This window comes from Eretmochelys imbricata, chromosome 7, assembly GCF_965152235.1.
Source record: "Eretmochelys imbricata isolate rEreImb1 chromosome 7, rEreImb1.hap1, whole genome shotgun sequence".
Classification (NCBI taxonomy): domain Eukaryota; kingdom Metazoa; phylum Chordata; order Testudines; family Cheloniidae; genus Eretmochelys; species Eretmochelys imbricata.
The window spans coordinates 28,981,745-29,002,927 of NC_135578.1; the positions used below are offsets into that span (position 1 = coordinate 28,981,745).

General features: G+C 41.2%; 1 protein-coding gene across 1 annotated transcript in view; it reads left to right on the forward strand.

Annotated features, from left to right (window-relative positions):
• The first annotated feature begins 18,560 nt into the window (after window positions 1-18,560).
• Window positions 18,561-21,183, forward strand: part of FGD3 (FYVE, RhoGEF and PH domain containing 3) — a 91,654-nt gene continuing 89,031 nt past the window's right edge. Inside the window, exons 1-3 of the mRNA XM_077822203.1 lie at window positions 18,561-18,648; window positions 18,953-19,121; window positions 20,176-20,773. Of these exons, the coding sequence (XP_077678329.1) occupies window positions 18,609-18,648; window positions 18,953-19,121; window positions 20,176-20,773 (807 nt within the window). The 5' untranslated portion in view covers window positions 18,561-18,608. The remainder of the gene's footprint in view (window positions 18,649-18,952; window positions 19,122-20,175; window positions 20,774-21,183) is intronic.

Below are 21,183 nucleotides of genomic sequence, written 5' to 3' on the forward strand. Positions count from 1 at the left end.
GCTATGCCCCTACTTATACATCCCAAAATGCCATTGGCCTTCTTGGCAAGAAGGGCACACTGCTGACTCATATCCAGCTTCTCGTCCACTGTCACCCCTAGGTCCTTTTCCGCAGAACTGCTGCCTAGCCATTCGGTCCCTAGTCTGTAGCTGTGCATTGGGTTCTTCCGTCCTAAGTGCAGGACCCTGCACTTATCCTTACTGAACCTCATCAGATTTCTTTTGGCCCAATCCTCCAATTTGTCTAGCTCCCTCTGTATCCTATCCCTCCCCTCCAGCGTATCTACCACTCCTCCCAGTTTAGTATCATCCGCAAATTTGCTGAGAGTGCAATCCACACCATCCTCCAGATCATTTATGAAGATATTGAACAAAACCGGCCCCAGGACCGACCCCTGGGGCACTCCACTTGACACTGGCTGCCAACTAGACATGGAGCCATTGATCACTACCCGTTGAGCCCGACAATCTAGCCAACTTTCTACCCACCTTATAGTGCATTCATCCAGCCCACACTTCTTTAACTTGCTGGCAAGAATACTGTGGGAGACCGTGTCAAAAGCTTTGCTAAAGTCAAGAAACAATACATCCACTGCTTTCCCTTCATCCACAGAACCAGTAATCTCATCATAGAAGGCGATTAGATTAGTCAGGCATGACCTTCCCTTGGTGAATCCATGCTGACTGTTCCTGATCACTTTCCTCTCACGTAAGTGCTTCAGGATTGATTCTTTGAGGACCTGCTCCATTAATGTCATCTGCTTAAAAATCAGAAAAAAGAAATTCCTGCACAATCACCTTGTGGCAGCAGGTACATGTTCATTTTATATAGGGGAGTTACTTCTCTGGTCCCTGTCAAAAGGTGAGTTTACACATCAGACACAAGTGTGCCTGCTGTACTAAACACTGACTCAGAATAAACACTGGAAGGAGAGCAGCTTACATAGGGTACACTTACTTAGATAGCACAGGCCACAGATCCCTCCTGAGCAGCAGTAGGGACTCTATTGGCAGACCAGAGAAATTTTGAAGATAACATTGCCCCATCTGTGCAGCTCAAAGCTCTGTGTGTTCCTCAAGATCTCGGGCAGGCATAGTCAATAGGTGGACTGTGGACCAAATTCAGACCACCAGATGCTATTGAACAGACCCCGAAATCTTTTTATTTACTCAATATCATCATTATTGTTATTTTTCATTATTTTTCTCTGGGGTCTGGACCTTGACTATACCTTGACCAAGAAATTTGGAACTTGACAAAAAGTAATTGATTATCCCCGCTCTATGGTAAGATATACAAGTCTACCAAATGTCCCAAAGGAGCTTCATATCATGTGTGCTGCTAATGATAAGTTCGTTGCTGCTGCTAACTCATTTATCTTCCTCTCAGCCATGCTGCTGCAGCCAGCCACCACCACCGCAAAAGGGGGATGTGGGCTGAGTCCATACCTGAAATGCTGAGCAGTCAATATTTGATTGCACTAATTTTCTGAATCTAGGTAGTGGTCATGGTGTTTTAGAACTGTGAACAGAGTGTGCTGTATTTCACTATGCAGTGTGCCAGATGATGCTACAATAGTCTGCCTGCTACATGGACTATGAAGAAAGAGTTGCACCACTCTGGAGAAAAAATGTCAAAGGAGACAATGTTGGTTTTTAAATCAAAAACCCAATTAATAGTGATGAACCATCCCTTTAGCTATCATTCGCATCCAGGAATGGTGGATCCCAGCCATGCTGGCTGGTGATGCTGCAAGGTTGCTTTAGGTGAGAACTTATTTTAGACCAGTGGTTCTCAGCCAGGGGTACGTGTATACCTGGGGGTACACAAGGGTCTTCCGGGGAGCACATAAACTAATCTAGATATTTGCCTAGTTTTACCACAGGCTGCATAAAAAGCGCTAGCTAAGTCAGTACAAACTAAAATTTCATACAGACAAAATGAGAAATTAAGCTATTTGTCAGTAATAGTGTGCTGTGACACTTTTGTATTTTTATGTCTGATTTCGTAAGCAAGCAGTTTTTAAGTGAGGTGAAACTTGCGGGTACACAAAACAAAACAGACTCCTGAAAGGGGTACAGTAGTCTGGAAAGGTTGAGAGCCATTATAAAGTTTAGACAATGATGTTAGCTTGTTAAAGTTAAGTTTTTAGACTCTAAGACGGGCGGGCAAACTTTTTGGTCTGAGGGCCGCATCGGGTTTCGGAAATTGTATGGAGGGCTGGTTGGGGATGCTGTGCCTCCCCAAACAGCCAGGTGTGGCCCAGCCCTCACCCCCTATATACCCCCCCCCTTCTCGTCCCCTGACGCCGCCCCCCCCCTCAGGACTCCTGCCCCATCCAACTCCCCTGTTCCCTGACGGCCCTCCCAGGACCCCTGCCCCATCCACCTCCCCTGGCCCCTGACTGCCCCCAGAATCCCCGCCCCTGACTGCCCCCTGCTGCCCCATCCAACCCCTCCTCTCATTCCTGACGGCCCCCCCGGGACTCCTGCCCCATCCAACCATCCCTTCTCCCTGTCCCCTGAATGGCCCCAGAACCCCTGCCCCTGACTGTCCCCTGCTGCCCCATCCAACCCCTCCTCCCTCCTTCCTGACTGCCCCGCCGGGACCCTTGGCCCCCATTCAACCTCCCCCACCCCGTTCTCCGCCCTCTGACTGCCCCAACCACTATCCACCCCCCCCAAACTCCCCTGCCCTCTATCCAACCCCCCTGCGCTGTGCCCCCTTACCGCGCTGCCTGGAGCACCGGTGGCTGGCGGTGCAACAGCCGTGCCGCCCGGCCGGAGCCAGCCACAGCGGCGCAGTGAGCTGAGGCTGCGGGGGAGGGAGAATAGCAGGGGTGGGGCCGGGGCTAGCCTCCTGGGTCAGGAGCCGAGCAGGAGGGGCCTGCGGGCTGGATGTGGCCCGCAGGCCGTAGTTTGCCCACCTCTGCTCTAAGAAGTGTTATACTTTTGTTTCATATGTAACCATTCTGTTTCCAATGTTCTTGCTACTCATTTGAATCTTTGCATCTCTGTTGTTTGTTAATAAACTTATTTTCATTTGTGTTATAAATACATCTCAGTGCTGTGTTGTTTTCCCCAGTTGAATCAAACAAGCGAATGTGTATACTGTGCCTGCCCTTTGGGGACAGCAAGCCTAGTTATTTCTGTGAGTGTCCAGTGACAAGGGCTCAACACTGCAGGGGATTCTTTCAGATTAGACATGCTTTGTCTGGCAGAAAGCCTGTTTGTTAACTCTGCCTGGTTACATAGTTTCACATATATTTTTAGTAGGTATGCGTAACTCCTTTCATGCCATTCATACAAACATTTCGCAATGCCTATGATGACCAGTGTGTTACTGGCTTTTATTTGATATTTTACATGGCAAAGTTTGTGGATAAATACCATGAAAGTGGTTTGTTAGGTGCAGTGAGTTTGTCAGGCCTGATAGGAGTTGCTGTTCCAGAACAGTGAACCCTTTGCCAGCTGGCATTGAGGGATTCTGAGGGTCTCAAAGTCAGAGAAAAGGTTGTTGCAGTAACCCAGCCATGAGATGATGGGGCCTGGATGAGAATTTTAGCTGTGTGTATGGGTATGAAAGGCTGCATGTTAGAGATGTTATGCAGAAGGAATTTATGGGATTTAGACTTAGCCTGGATGTGAGGACCTAGGGTGGTCCAAGTCAAAGATGATGCCTGAGTGACAGGATGGATGGTGGTCCTGCCCATGGTGATTGAGAAAGGAGATAGCGGGAAGGGTGTGGCAGGGTGAGGGTGGAAGAGAAGGAGCTTTGTTTTGACCCCTTAGAGACTAACCAATTTATTTGAGCATGAGCTTTCGTGAGCTACAGCTCACTTCATCGGATGCATACCGTGGAAACTGCAGCAGACTTTATATATACACAGAGAATATGAAACAATACCTCCTCCCACCCCACTGTCCTGCTGGTAATAGCTTATCTAAAGTGATCATCAGGTTAGGCCATTTCCAGCACAAATCCAGGTTTTCTCACCCTCCACCCCCCCACACAAATTCACTCTCCTGCTGATGATAGCCCATCCAAAGTGACAACTCTTTACACAATGTGCATGATAATCAAGTTGGGCCATTTCCTGCACAAATCCAGGTTCTCTCACTCCCTCACCCCCCTCCAAAAACCCACCCCCATACACACACAGGTGGGTTTTTGGAGGGGGGTGAGGGAGTGAGAGAACCTGGATTTGTGCAGGAAATGGCCCAACTTGATTATCATGCACATTGTGTAAAGAGTTGTCACTTTGGATGGGCTATCACCAGCAGGAGAGTGAATTTGTGTGGGGGGGTGGAGGGTGAGAAAACCTGGATTTGTGCTGGAAATGGCCTAACCTGATGATCACTTTAGATAAGCTATTACCAGCAGGACAGTGGGGTGGGAGGAGGTATTGTTTCATATTCTCTGTGTATATATAAAGTCTGCTGCAGTTTCCACGGTATGCATCCGATGAAGTGAGCTGTAGCTCACGAAAGCTCATGCTCAAATAAATTGGTTAGTCTCTATGGTGCCACAAGTACTCCTTTTCTTTTTGCGAATACAGACTAACACGGCTGTTACTCTGAAACCTTTGTTTTGACCGTGACCGTGCATAGTTGAGCTGATGGCTAGACATCCACAAGGAGATGTTAAAGAGACAGGGCGAGATTTTAGTTTGGACAGGACGAGACTAGTCTGGAGCAGAGAGAGAGATCTGTGAGTCATCAGCATAGAGAGGGTAGTTGAATGTGTGGTTGCTGATGAGAGTTAGTCGGGATAAAGTACAGAGGGAGAAGAGGGACAGAGCTCTCTGGAACCCCCACACTATTGAAAATAATGGTTCTCTTATGGGACATTGGGGACCCCCACTAGTCAGATCTTGTGCTGAAAATTGTCCATTTAGTTCTACGCTTTTATCAGTTCCTAAGTTTTATGCTTTTACCAGTTCCTAATTCATGTCTGACTAGACCTGGCTTGTAAATGGGGAAAGCTCTCTGTGAAAAATCACTTCCTGTTTTTTTGTAGAAAGTTTGTCTTGTTGGAAATTTTTCTGACAAGCTGTACCACATGATGACTTAATTTCCCAAATAGCCCCTTGTGAGGGACAGTATCACAGCAGCATTTATGTGTGCCCTTATTCTGGCTTTCGGGAGCTCCCTGTACAGTCCCCTCACTCCTTTTCCTTCTGCTGAGATCAAAAGGGATTTCCACGCTCAGCTGGGAATCATGTGATAGGCGCATTAGCACATGGGCCATGACCCGGTGCCACTCCTGTGGTGACATGGTATCCCCCAGGAAGTTTCAAGGTGGCCAAAACTGAGATTGTCAGTTTTGTGCCTCTGCTGCTGGTGGTCATTTTTCAACCATACACTATCATTATGGGAAAACCTTTATTCTGCAGTATGGAATTGGAACTAAGGAGAAATCTGGTTTTTGGTTTTTACAGACGTAAAGATCTGTTTTTATCACCCTCTTGCTAGTTTTGAAACTTGCAGTAAATTGCCTTACAGAAACCTCTCCTTCCTATTTAGCACATCTCAAAGGACCATTAAACTTGATCTTTGTAAAACCAAACAGCCCTTTTTGCTCACTTGAAGTAATATCCACTAACAGCTATCTAGCAACATTCTTCAGAGATCAAGTTTGGTAGGTTTTATCATCTGCTGCTCAAACAACCACATTGTTTTAGAAAAAAATTCAGTTCCTGTGAATGTGAGGCTTTACACGTAATAAGCCAGAAATGTAAATGCACTGTCATTTTAGGACCAGTGCTCTGAGAGTCGGAAGCCGGAACTTGTGCTTTTTATTTTTGGATATCTAATTGTTAGAAAAAATAAGAAAAATGTGGGTCTGTCCGCCAAAGCACAAGTAAGTAATACTTTTGATATAAAACTTCAAATGCAATCAATGCTGGATTCTAGCTTACTTTCTAAAGAGAATGCTAGTGTTACTGAAATTGTCTTCTGTAACTGCTTCAATGCCAAAAGAGAAGATGCAGTTTTAAACATCTGTTACTAACGTAATTCAGCTTAGTAAAAAGGCACTCACATGCCGCTTGACATGCAGGTAGATTCAAAGTCTGTTGCATACCAGCACCATCTGCAGCTACATTAAAGCAAGGTAAGAAGAGTGCTGTGGTCAAGTTTTAGGGGCAATGATTTGAGCAGAGGGAAACATAGAAAGTGGGACTTGATTGTTTTATTAGAGATGTTTAGGGGTCACAGGTCAGAAAGAAGAGGTGTTTTTAAATGGAGTTTTAAAACACTCCTATAGTCAATTAGGCACCAGAAGTAGAGGGAGAAGGAGGTTTCAGATGGCACTGGAGATGGCACTGGAGATCTGTTGCTTACGCTGGCTGGACAAGAAAGGGGAGGGACAAAAAAATTCTGGTGAGTGAGGAGCACATCGAATGGGAGAGAACAGAAAAGATGTGAGATTCAGGGCATCACAAGTCCATGAAACATTTGAAGCTAGTATAGGGTTATATTGTAGCAGGTTCGGTAACGGGCAGGATGATGATATGCAGCTATAAAATCTGCAAGTAAATGAAAAGCATCAGGATTCATTTAATCACAGTGTATTGTGCTTGGTCCTTAACCCCTGTGACACTAGGATTGTCTGCCAACTGAATGCTTTTCGCTACACATAGAGGTTTTTGTGCAGTTGTATAGAGCACAGGCATTTTTCACAATAGTATGCCACATTGTGCACGTGTTTCACCCCTGCTGGCACAGGGGGTGTGACTTGCTCTCCCAAAGAGGAGTCAGTTTCAGGAGAGGGGGTTCTACCAAGGGACAGCACCTTTACTCTGTGACTGGGTCTCTCGCAAGAGTTTTTTGCCTATGAACGTACTGAATCGACACATCTTCCAGTGTCCTGGCTATGTCCTTCCCCTTACCCAGCTCTGCCCTTCTTGGTGTTGTACTGTTCAGCTGTGGGCACCCCATGGACTTGTGCATGAGGATAACACTAGCACAATTCGCTCTTCCTGGATGATTTCCTGTCTATGGGGACCTGCAGGCCTGAGTGACATGGAAGTTGTAACCAAGGGCTGAGTAAAGTTGTGTATATCTCAGGGAAGGACTCGTCCCTGGCTCTTGGCTATATGATATTTATTGGACAGTACTGTTACACAATGCATCAAATGGATGTTTTAGCTGAAAATGTGCAGTTACTTCTTACAACCTGTTGGAGGTGTATCATCAAAAAATTTGGAGCCAGATTTTCAAGACCTCAGCTTCCATTCAGGCACGTAAATAGGGACCAGCTTTTCAAAATAGCTCGACATGTTAGAGGTAGAACTCTCTAGAAAAGCTGCCTAATAGTGTGCATACAGAGAGCTTCCATATATTGTACTTCTCTCGCTCCAAGCTAGCTACAAAATGTCAAGTTCAGCAGCTGCAAGTGTTGTCTGCTCACAAACAACTTGTAAAAACCCACACATGAAGAGTCTTAATATCTATCAGCACCACAAATCTGTTATAGCTTTCCACCAAGCATCTTGTCTTACGTTTTCAGTATTTACCCCCAGATAAGTGCACAGAACATGTAGCCGTCACTGTGTATCCACTTTCAGTGCACAATAGAAATCAAAAGGCGGAGTCAAGCAACCACAATAAAAGTACTTTGCTTGTGTTGATATCTTGGTCTGCTGATCAGAAACAGTGAGTGTTTTCCTCTGCTTATGCTTTGATGTATTGCCTGTATTTAGGGAACAGGGCACATGCTGCATGTTGTAATAAAATGAGGCCAGGAATAGAGAAGCCACAACAAGGTCCATCTCTTGATGTTAAAAGCTAGCTGAGTGTTAGGTTATTTTATTTTTTAAAAGACTGATTCAAGGAGTGAGAATCATGATCTCTCTCTGTCCTTGCAGACATCCACAGTGACCTATTCCATGCAAACGGACATGCTGTTCAGTCCCATTGATTACACTGAGGTTGCACAGGGCTTAAATCAGCACAAAATTTGGCCACTGGCATTTTAAGCTCAAAACACCAATCTTGCAAGTTATCTCTTCTGGCTAGGCATATGATGCTGCTAACTGAGAACAGAAGAGAGAGTGCTCCTTAAAAGCTTATTAAGAACCAGTTTCTCCACTTGGCATCCAGGTGTGTCCTCCATATCTCTGCTGCCAATCCAGCTGGCTTCATTTTCATCCACTTTACTCCACCCCAGCTTTCAGGACACACCTCGCAAACACCATCCTTCTAGTCAAAAGGATTGGATGAAAATCCTTCAGAGCAGTCAGTGCCTATTAGGAGTAAGTTTTCAGCCCTCTTCTGATTTTTTTTTTTTTTTTTGGGTACATCCACTTTTGCATGCCTGACTGATGGTTCTCATAAAAAAAAAAGGTTACACATCCACATTTGAACATGCAGGTCTAGGATCCCAACTGACCAATCTGAGTGCATAGGTGGTGACTTTTGCATGCAAAACAGGTGCAAAACCCCAGTTTTGTTGTGGCACAAACAAGGGGGTCTGCAAATATGAGCATACAAAATCAGAAGCTGGGAAAACCATTTGGCCCTAATATTCCTGGTAGTGTGCTATGGTGCGAGAGACTCCTCCTAGGTGCTCAGCACGTCAGCCCAACAGTGTTCCTGGATGAATGAGAGACTGGGCTTGGGAATTTAATATGGGTCAGTGATAGAACTGCCACTGTGTTACTGGGATAGAGCCTCAGCTGATGTAAATTCACTTGGCTCCTTTGAAGCTGGTGCTACTATGATTTACAATAGCTGTAATATTTGGCCCTTTATATTCCGTTTATCTTAATTTAATAGAAATACATTATAGGCTTCAAGAATCTCAAACCTGAAACAGCTTCTACAAAAATGTTTTTATCTTAAACTTAGCCAGCTCAGTGAGGAAACCATCTGGCATGGGTATGATTCAGAGGACGAATGATGCTCTTGAGAAATTGCTCTGTTCTGTGAAAAATAGTCTTCCTGATAAAATTCTGAAGTCTTCAGCAAAGATTAAAGTGGGTATTTTTGCAAAAGTTGTTGCAGGTTTTAGGCTTCTTTAGGAGTCTAGTTTATCCTGTATTCAGTTAAAGTTAAATAAATATTACAGGAAACCTTAAACACCAATTGTACTATGTGACTAGTATGTGAAAAGTTATGGACAGCAGTGACCTGTGCTCGCTGTGGGCTGGTCATGCAAACTTTTATGCTTATGAGTAATTTTACTCATGTGAATATGTTAGTTCCAGGGAAGTCATTGAAACTACTCTTGTGAGTAATTTTACTCATATGCATGGCCTATAGGAGTGAATCAGTGACTGCAAAGTTGGATGTAATGAAGCTGAGCTTCAGTTATGTGGCGTTTGTCTTTGACTAGTTTCAGAGTAGCAGCTGTGTTAGTCTGTATCCGCAAAAAGAAAAGGAGTACTTGTGGCACCTTAGAGACTAACAGATGTATTTGAGCACAAGCTTTCGTGAGCTAACCATGTATATGGTAATCAGGCTTGGACGGTAAAATGCACTGACTCTTTTTTGCAGATTATTTTTTAAAATTTGAATTGAATTGGTCTTTGCAAATAGAACCAGTGTTCATGCAAATTAACCTCAGAGTCTGAAAGAGAAGCATTCGTCTCAGATTTCCTTTTGGCATTACCTGCATATTTCACAGCTTATTCACACCATAATATTCTTCCAGCTACTCTGTGACTAGGTGTAAAGCACATTACAAGAGACAGCCAGACCCTGGAAATGGCAATGTGTTAGAAATGTTTGTATGCAGTTACTACAAAACAACTTTGCTTTCTACATTTTACTGACTTCAATTAGTAGGGATAGTTATGACCAATCCATTCTGAGCTAGCTTGTGACTAGGGGGTTGCCCCTGCACAGAGGAGTTAGGGGAAGTCTGCTCCTCTTCTGAAGCAGTGGAGTCGGGCAAGGCCTGGAGTAGGAGGAGCTTTGGCCGGGGAATTGTACTTCATGGGTGTGTCTCAAAGGGGCTATCTCTTACTGGGACAACTTCCTGGGTGGTGCAATTTACACCACCTCTTTCTCAGTTCTGTCCCTAGAAGCACAGTATAGCACTCACAGCAGCCTATAAGTGTCTTACTTTGAGAAGAATTCAGCATATAATAATCTAGTAATTAGTAACTCTTTTTATCAAGGTATTTTATAGTGTTGGAAAAATAAGTTAAGAAAGTAAAAAAAGTTGTAGTTAGGTGTACTACATGTGAGAAGTAACGTTTAGGGTCACATTCACAAATGCACAGGGAATGGCTTAAATTTAAAAAAAAATGAACCCCACCACTTGTGTGGTTTCACATAAGCATATTTTTCTTGTTACATGGCCAAGAATCTGCATTTGCTGTTTAAAGCTCTTATGGATTCAGAGATTAGCATTGGTTGTAATTGCTTATCAATTCTTTTCTGTGCCTGCTTGCTCTTTTGATACGATGTTAATAAGTGTTTGCATGTGAAGTGCAGAGAGTTGGTGAGTAATATTGTCAACAATAACACGTATATAGTGTGCAAGGCACAAGATGTCAAATTTTGTTCTAAGGCAGTTGACTTTTTTTATTTGTTCTTTTGAGCTAGGCAGCGGCTTTTAAAAGGAAGTGGTTTAAGACTTATCTAAGTGTTTGGTGCTCAGACATATCAGGGAACAAATCATTAGATGCTTTCAGCCAAATTCAGAGGGAATGAACAGAACTGGTAATCATCAAGTAATCCATCCCTTGTCACCCATTCCCAGCTTCTGGCAAACAGAGGCTAGGGACATTTCAGAGCATGGTTTGCATCCCTGTCCATCCTGGCTAATAGCTATTGAATGACCTGTCCTCCATTAACCCTTTTTTGAACACTGTTGTAATCTTGGCCTTGACAACAACATCTGGCAAAGAGTTCCACAGGTTGACTGTGTGTAGTGTGAAGAAATACTTCCTTTTGTTTGTTTTAAATATGCTGCCTATTAATTTAATTGGGTGACCTCCCAGTTCTTGTGTTATGAGGAGGAGTAAATAACACTCCCTTATTTACTTTACTTATTTCATTTACTTTCTCCACACCAGTCATAATTGTATAGACCTCTATCATATCCCTTCTTAATCATCTCTTTTCCAAGCTGAAAAGTCCCAGTCTTATTAATCTCTCCTCATATGGAAGCTGTTACATACCACTAATAATTTTTGTTGCCCTTTTCTGTACCTTTTCCAATTCCAATTTATCTTTTTTGAGAAGGGGCAACCACATCTGCATGCAGTATTCAAGATGTGGGCAGTACGATATTTTGTCTTATTTTCTGTCCCTTTCATACTGATTCCCAACGTTCTTGGCTGCACATTGCATGGATGTTTTCAGAGAACTATCCACAATGATTCCAAGATCTCTTTCTTGAGCGGTAAGGGCTAATTTAGACCCCATCATTTTATATGTATAGTTGGGATTATGTTTTCCAATGTGCATTACTTTGCATTTATCAACATTGAATTTCATTACCATTTTGTTGCCCAGTCACCCAGTTATGCGAAATCCCTTTGTTTCTTCAAATGATTAAAATTCAGTGCTTATAAAGTCCTGCGTTTAAGTTTGAAGCAATTCTGAGTAGCTGAGATCAAATAAATCCCCTGAAAAGTAGATTTGATAGCAGATGCACTAATGAACTTTTAAACAGCAGTAATAGGAAGCAGTGTTGAAGAATTCAGAGATTATGCATTAGGGTGACAGAAGTGGACAGACTTGTGCTAATTCATATTTATTTGATGGCTTTGAATTGATTTTTGTCAGCAAACAGTTATAACTTTGGAATATTCCACATCAATTTGAAAAAATCCTTAATGCTCCCGTGTAACCATCTACCTTTTAAGAACAGCCCTGTGAAATATTTGCAATACTGTATACCTTTAACCCACTCAAACTCAATCTAGATCCAAAGGGCAGTGTTCTGAGGTCGGTAACACATGTAAATCCAGTGTAACTCCATTGACTTCAGAGTCTGATCTCAGTGTAAAGCTAGCCGTGAGTAGGTTGCATTTGTGCAGCTCAGCTCATGTTCCTGAATAATTCACAAAAAAGTCTGAAGATTACTTTAATGTTTAGACAGATCCTCCTTCTCAAGTTTTTGAGATCATCTTATCATTTTAAAGGGGTAGAGACAATTAAACTAGTCCATTTTAAAACATGAAATTAATAATAGTTTCAGGGATTACCTCTGCTCCAGAGTCCCCTGCCAATTTTTATACATTTACAGTCACATTACAGTATTTCATTCAAAGAAAAAACTCTCCAGTTACCATGTTAACATCCACACAGACTGACAATAGAGAAGAAATACCCACAAATACTGTTAAATTCACCAAACAAACTGAAAAAAGAGACTCTCTCTCTCATCTCTCATTTATACTAGTTAGGGATGTTACTTGTAACAATGGGCTTGATTCAGGAAAGCATCCCTTGTTCAGGAAGGGCACTTAAACATGTTTCATGGCTTAAATTCTGATCCCTTTGAAGTCAATGGCAAAACTCCTATTGACTTCAATGGGGCCAGGATTTCACCCAATGGAACTTAATGCTTAATTGCCTTTCCTGAACAGCAATGCTTTCCTGAATCAGGGTCAATAGTAGGCTGAAAAATGTCAGAAAGTGTGACTTAAGTTGACAACGACCATGTAAGGACCAAATTAAGACCTGTTGTGAATAGGTGCAACTCGATTAACTTCAATGCATATGCATCAGGTCTGAACTTGGCCCAATGTGTTTATCTGCAGCAGTTTTAATCAGAATCAGTATTAGATTGGGACACTGGACACTTGATTGTCCAAAAGCACATTCTGTTTGGCTGGTTGGGCCATTTTTGATGACATCACACCCACATACAGTATCAACTTTCTTTGGTACCTGTTGAGACTGCATCAGTGAAAGCCAAAACAAAAAGCAAACAGAAACCTACCTCCCAATATATTAAATTGGGTGGGTTGTTTTATTTCTTTAAAACCCGTAGGAAATGAGTAAATAATAATTTTTTTAAAAGAAACAAAACATCTTAGGCATTCCTTCTCTGGATTTCTCAATGCATCATGTCTAATCTGTCTTTCAGACTATCAGCCCTCTGGGGAAGACCCTGTTTGTATATTGTCTTGATGTATAGGCATTTAATAAATAATAAACAGCAATATTATGTCATTTAAATTGTTAATCTAATTCTTGCAAAGGATTGAAGCATGTTCATCATCTGCCTCGTCTATCACAGGCATTTGTGATTCAGCCATTCTTGAATTTAGGTGCTGATTTACCAAGTAGAATGCAGTGCCTGTGCACCTGTATCTCTACTTAGAGCAGTAGTTCCCAAACTTTAATAACCCGTGAACCCCTTTCACTAAAATGTCAAGTCTCGCAAACCCCCTCCTAAAAATGAATATTTCCAGGGATTTTCTCCTATACCTGACTATAAATTATAAAAGCAGTGATCTTGGAAATATAACATTTGTTTTTATGACATGCTTATTACACACTATTTATTATTATTTATCATTACAGTATTTATATTACATTATGAAAACAGCAACACTCTTCCAAGATCTCACTTACGTAGCTTGTATCACTTTGAATAAGCCAGTTATAAGACAAGGCTCCTATATTTCATCAAGGAGTATCAGATGTGAAACAGCATGAAGGTATTTAAGAAGGAAACTCAAAGAGTTTCTCCTCCACAAGCATTCAGGTCTTGAGCAGTCCAGGCAAAACAGTAAAAAAATATCCACCTCCCTTTCCATTTCTTATAAGGAGCCTTGAACTTTAAATCTCCTCAGTGTGATAGATATGCTCGCTTTGATCTGCTTAGCTCTTGGAAGTCCAGGGGCTCCGGGCCGCTGGCCCTGTGCTGCCTGGGGTCCCTAGGGACAGCTCTGTCCGCAATTAGGGAATTTTTTTCCGAGAACCACCTGTAACATTTTGCAAACCCCCAGGGGTTCACGAACCCCAGTTTGGGAACCACCGACTTAGAGGAAGCCTATCAAAAAGGATTTTATATATACATACTCCCATAACCATTCATTGTTAGATCTATTTAGCTTTTTAGTGAAGAAGTTACTAGTTGCTTGGACAAATTAATACCGAGGTTCATGACCTCTGTCAACCATCCAGTTTAAAGTGATTGTCAAGATGGATGTTTCTGAAGTGATAACTTCTAAGTTAATGACTTTTCTTTCCTTCAAATAACTGATGCAAGCTAAGCTACCAGAGCCAGGACAAGCTGCTTTTCAAGGGAAAAAAAGAGGAAATAAACATTGACCCATTTCTTTTTCCAGGTTGCCCTTGTGCTCCTTTTCAAATCAAATGTCATATTGACTCAAATCCGACATTGGAAGCATGTGGCGAGCTGCAGCACATCGGCCCTGTACAATGTATCCATCAAACTGGAAGGAAACCCAAAACCAAATCTCCATTGGCCAAAACACATCTTCTGCAGAAACCCCAAGGCAAGTGGTTTTGTTCCTCCAATTTTCATGCCATTTTCTATTGTGCTGGAAGTCTAATGTTTTTAAAAAGATTGTTTTAATTTGAAAATTAGAGCTGTTGTCTCATTTGATACAGGGAAAGTACAATTAGCGTGACTTTGTATTCATTTTTCCAGTGTTAAAAATTCAATTGAAAAAGCTTTGGGGGGGAAAAATGGACTCATGAATGACACAGATAAATTAACTTTTCAAAAATGTGACCGTATACATTTTCAGTGTGTATATCACATGTAGTAGTAAACATTAGGAGTTAATTAAAAATATTGTTTAAATTCTTTATTCATTTTTATTATAAGAACAGCTTAGCACTCAAGTCTAGAGCTCCTTTGTGCTATATTGAAAACAGCTGCACTTCACCTAGCAAAAAGAAATGCCTGAAAAATTACAAATATATTTTTTAAAAAGGAAACATTAACCAAACCAATGTGCACAGCCAAGCATACCATTATTAGATGTAATAACTGTGCAACCCCATCTAATTCAAGAATAATCACAGTGAAACAAACGCCTCCACCTTACTTCCGGACACCTTACTTCAAGATACAAAGAGCTAGCTCCTCAGCTGGTGTAAATGTATGTAGTTCTGTTGAAGCCAGTGTAGCTATGCTGATTGACACCAGGTGAGGAGTGGGCCCCAAAAGTGCAGAGTTTGAGCATTTAAAATCCCCAGGCTGTTTTCCCCCCATATCCATTGAAGTGCTAACTGCTTGAGGAGACTAAAGGCCCAGTCCCTTGTATGGGGAGAAATTATTTCCACATGTTGCAGTCTGTACAGTGAAGTGTTAGTCTCTTTGTAGTACCAATTATTGTTTTTCTTACTAGCTCTTAAGAAATTACTTAGAATACTGTGCGTACTAGATGTTTGTCTTCTCAGCTAAGAGATATGCTTAATTTGGAAGGCCTTTTTTTTTGACAAGTGCAGGTGAGAATATCCCAAAGATCTTGATTTAAACAAAGCTTATAAAAAGCAGTCGCATAAGTAGGTAGGTATCATCATTACATGACAACAGGAAACAACCATTTTGGTCACAATCAAAAATATTTAAATATACTGTACAAAATGAGACTCCTATCTTATCATCCTGAATGCCTGTAGAAAAAACAACTTTCTGCCTTACCTTTAACGACTGTTATCCATAAAGAAAAACTGTTGACATTTCTGAAACTGAAAGGCCAGTCTTAAAGTGTAATATTGGTATATTAGTCAATACTTCCCTCCCTGTAGGTGATGTTCTCTGTGTATGTGTGTGTGTGTATATATATATATATATATATATATATATATACTAATTAAGTGTGTATACTAATTAAGTAAGAAATTACTAGTTGCTTGGACAAATGAATACTGAGGTTCATGACCTCTGTCAACCATCCAGTTAAGTATACACACACTTAATTAGTTTTCATCTAGAATTCTTTCTCTTTCAGATTTCATTATTGAACAGTCCATTAACATTATTAATAATGCTATAAGGTATTCTGATAAATAGGAATAGCTAAAACTAGATCATCAGCTGGTGTATATCAGTGAAACTGCTCTGGATTTAGTGGAACTGTACACATTTAAAACAGCTGATCTGGCCCATTATCTGTATCTGCATCAGCTTGCTCCATTTGATTCAGATCATGTTTAAAAGTGCCCCAAATTGCATTAACATTGGTCAGCCTCATCTCCATTACTCAAATATCAACATTCCTGAAATGGTATATCCAAGCCTTCCCTCTCTCCCCCACATGGAGCAAGGAATTTAAACTAAAAGGAGTAACTCTCTTTCTATCTGGCTGAGATTCAGTTTAACACCCTGAGTAATAAAAAGTTATTGAGATAAAAGGGACAAACACACATAAAGGAAGGTGTAATTTTGAAAAGTTTATCTTGCTAGTACTCCCTACACTCCTGTTGCAAACCAATTTGACACCAATCCCCAAAAGTAGATGACATATATTCAAATAGGAAAAATAAGAAAGTAAGCCAAGATTTTCAAAAGTAGCTGTTGCCAAGTAGCCACCTTCAGCAAATCAATCTCCGTTTCCTGACAGCCCCACCACTCCTGATAGTCACCCAGTGGGAATATCAGGAGAGGTTCAATTCTTACTTCATAATTACTGCAATACTTTAAAAATATTGCTACACCTAATTCTAGTTATCCTTTAGCTTAAATTGTAGAGGTCTGGTTTTCTAACCCTATTGCTCCGTGTGTGTATTAGTTGACAAACATGTCTGTGTGCATGCAGCCATGGAGTCATTACATTTTGGAGTAGTGATCTGTGACTTGCAGCTGCTTCCCCTTCTGGACTCAGATCTACTCTTCTTCTGTAAGAACCAAATGAAGCCTCTAGATCATTCCAAATTTCCGTTGCTGGTTTAGTTTCCCTTGGAAAAGGCCTGCACATTCTTTTGCAAACACGTGTGTGTCCACACGTCCTCACTGTATAAAACATTCTGTTTGAAGGTTACTCATCAAGGCCTACAGTGATAAATCTTCAGCTAAGTCTGAGGAGATTTAAATGTGCAACCACCAATATCATTAATGGAAATTGGATTGCTAAATCAATCCAAGTTTGCTCAGAATTGGCTGAACTGAAGATGTAGTTTCACACTCCTCTTTTCTCTCTTCCACAAAGTAAGAGGAGGGCTTGTGACCCCCCCGATAATAACCTTTTGACCCCCAGTTTGAGAACCCCTGGATTAATGCCTGCAACAATTTACAAACATTTTATAGAATCTAAACACATTCTTACAAGTCTAACACCTATCTGAACAATACTAATATATAGGCGAGCTGGTCTGGCTTCCCGCTATGAATTTGTCAGTGGTGAGCTGATGCCAACAGCCTGGCCAGAGCTGGCATCTGGTCTGCCAGTGACACAGCCACCCTTTCACATGCAAGAACATTTCCTTTACCATCTCCCCACTCTTCCTGTGCACTTTCAGTTTTCTAGAAAAAACCCCAATAGCAACCCTCTTATTTTTGAAAGGGAATTCAAAGTGGCTTTGGACAGTAGACCAATCCAGGAGTTTAATCCTACTGCTCTAAATGTACAGTAAAGCCCAAATCCTTCACAAGATGTACTTTGTGTTTAACCAGTATTGCTCAAACAAGCTGTGCAGTTTAAATGGTTATAAATGCTCCTGCATGTTGTTCTCAAACACATTAAATCATCCTTAGTCATCAACTTCAGTGGAGCTGTGACAACTGACAGCAGCTAAAGATCTACTCCAAGAAGAAAGGACAGTTAGGCTCGTTCAGATCTAGAGTCTGAAACTCTCATCCAGAGCTTTGCCTGAGTAAAGACTTCAGGAATTGGCACTCTAAGTTCGTTATCATATAATTTAAAAAAGAAAACAAAGCTCTAAAATTACTCATTCAGAACTGTTGATAATTAAAGACATTTTACAACATTAAGCACATTATGCAAACATGTTCCAAATGGACCATTTCACCATAGTTGCTCTGACTAACATGAAAAACTTGAATTCAGCTGCTGTTCTTGAAAAGTTATTTAGGAAAACGCTTTATAACTTGTGTGTCGAACTTTTAGTATATTTCCTATTAGACAATTTAGGGCTGAGTGAATATTTGGCAGCACTGTTCAAAGAAATGCACACTTCTGGATTAATTTCACTGTCAAGTTTTTCTTAGCTTCTAGTTTAAGGTCAACTTATGTGAAGTTGCTTTCACTGCATAAAACAGTAAAGCATGTGAAACTGTTGCCATGGGTTACTGCTTACGTATTTATAAAACCATTTACTCTGCAAAAAATGAAGAACTGATTGCATATGTTTTGCTACATTACATTAATTAGAAGGAACTGCAAAGGACTAATTAAGAGGTTAAGGTACAACGTTGACTTTCTTTTTCAACAGATTGGAGACATGTTTAACGTAAGCACTTATTTATACAGTATCTTGTTCAGTGCGGTACCAAAAGAGGAAGGAAATTTGTGAAGAATATACCACAGAGAAGCTGGGGGAGGGAGAAGGAAATAAAGTTTTTTACATTTTCTTGCAGTGCTTCCAGTAGAATGAGTGAGCTGTCCAAATCCATATTTTTCTTATGGGATCTAGTTAAGTGTATTAGAGCAATAAGAATTCTAAGTTTTGAAAAGTCACCGTAAGGGAAATTGAGCACTATGGTGGAGATGAAGAGAGTGCTTGCACAACCAAGTCTTGGTGTGTGCACTGTGCATCCTGTTTGGCAACAAGGAAGCGGTGATGTTCTGTCAGCTACTCAGTGCTTTGACAGATCTGACAAAACTGTAGAAATGCAAAAGAGAAGCTAGGCTATTTCTTTAGAACATATCAAAGTGTTTTTGTGTGAAAAATATCTTGTGACTGCAGTGGTTCCGATGTAATTAATAAACAGCAGTAAAACAATGGGTGCTTCTCGCTCTTTCTTCAGAGTGAGGATCTGTTGTCTTTGTTGTTATAAAGAAGCCAGAACTTTATCCTCTCTTTTTCCCCTTAATTTTATTAGTACCTCCTAAACCTGTCCATCTCAAACCTGGGCAGGAAAGAATTCCTCCAGCACCTTCTCGGCCTTTGCCAGCTGATCCCAAGTCATCAAGAAGCTTAGTGCCTGACGAGGAAGAAACACAGACATCAGCAGGAGTCAACATCCTCATTGAAAAGTTTGAAAGTATTAGGTAAATATTTATATTTGTCTATTTCTACCTGTGTCATTTTTTGCATTCGGTTTGAAACTTCGTTTCAATGGGAGGAAAATACAAGTGTATAAAATCAAGAATATTTATTATAACTATTGTGTACAAATTGACATAGAGCAATTTGTCTAATCATAAACCCTAAACTTAACTGAGTGCATAGGGGGACTTGATACAAAAAGCAATGTTGCTAAAAAATGTATTGATCTATATCATGCCATGAATCCCCAAATAGGAGTTTCCACTGAAATCATTGAAGAGTTGTGCCTAGACATAACTCAGTGTCTGCTTTTAGTAGGCAAAGTTTGGGTTGGAATTGTTTAGCTATTACAAGATCTTGATTATTGTGTGGCTTTTGATTTTATTGATTGAAAACTTTATAACATTCAATAAATGTCAGGCAAACTGCTTACAGTTTATAGGGAAGGAGAACAGATCACAGCATATTCTAGATCAGGCTAATGTACAAGCTAGTTTCTACAGAAACTGCATTTGTTGAAATTTGGTTGGTCAGTTTTACTGTAAAATTGGCTGATCTTGCAAACCCTATTCAGAGGAAATTCCCATTGAAGGCCAAGCCTGCAGGACAGGGTGTGGAGTTTAAAAAAAAAGTTCTTTCTACTAGTTATGATATTTAAACAGATCACATGAATTTTGAAAGTTATGCTTTGATATAGGAAAATAGTACACTGCTGTCCCTTTAAAATTTCATCTCTCTTGTAGGAGATCCCCTGCCCTGAAGGGATAATTCCATTGAAGAACAATGAGTTCCTGTCTTTAAGTGGGAGAAAAGGCACTTCCTCCCTGCAGGACAGGAGGAATTTTAAAGGGATAGCAAGTGGCATGGCTTTGTGTGCAACTTTTGAATGAGTATTTGTTTCAGTCATTCTGACTGGAATTTTCAAAGGTTCTTAAGGGAGTTAGGACCCCGCTGCCATTGCAACTGAATGGAAATTGGGCTCCTAACTCCCTTAAACACCTTTGAAAATCCCAGCCTCCAATTCAAATGACCAAGGTGCTTCCTCTTCATTTGTAGGCAACCTACCCACGTTCTTCAAAGAAACCAATTAAATTTAACTTTTAAGATGGAACCTGGATTGGACTCTTCCAAACAGCCAAGCTCAAGTGACTGTGAAATGGTAGCTTCCTGTGGCAGTTCTACAAACGAAAAAAGTGAGCCCGATGAAAATGAGCCAGACGTCCTGTGCAGTGCAGAACTGTCCAATGCAGACAAAATGAAAATTAAAGAGCTAAGCATCGGGGAAAACAAAAGCTCTGAAGCCTGTACTGCTGTGAATGTGAGCAAAGAGCCCTCTGGAGAGCTGGAGAGTAAGGACTCAACCTCAGAGCTGAATGGTAACGGTAAAATTCCCAACAGAGACAGTGGAATTGACAGCCCTTCTTGTAGTGTGGCGGGAGAGACTTTCCCAAATGAAGAAGGCACAGACCAGAAGAAGTCTACTGCCTCTGGGAATCCAACAGAGATGGAAACTGACAGCAAGGGTAGCAAGTCTTCACCTGTAGAGCAGAAGAGAGACTCAACCCAGGATGAAGACAGTGACCTAGATGAGGGAAGTAGCGAGGAACAAGAGACAGCAGAAGTGCCGAAGTTAGAAGATTTAGATGTAAACAAGGTAAGATACTTATTTCTTCATCGCTTTCAAACCTTAAGCCCTGATTCTGCATCTGGCCTTGTGCTGGGGAGAGACGCTTGCATCCACATTCATGGATTTTAAAGCCAGAAGGATCATTATGATCATGTCATCTGTTGCTGTGTATACCACAGGTTATACACAGAGTTAGAGTATCTCTTTTAGAAAGACCTTCAGTCTTGATTATCACTTGACTTCAAGTGATGGAGAATCCACCCCATCTTTTGGTAAGTTGTTCCAATTATGCTCATATTGCACTCAAAGCTAAAAAAGTGCACCTTAGTTCCAGTTTGAATTTGTCTAGCTTCAGCTGTTGGATCCCTAGGTGCAGGTGTCTACTAGTGTGGAGCTCCTGGAAGGATCAGGGCCTCACATAGTCATATTTAAAATCA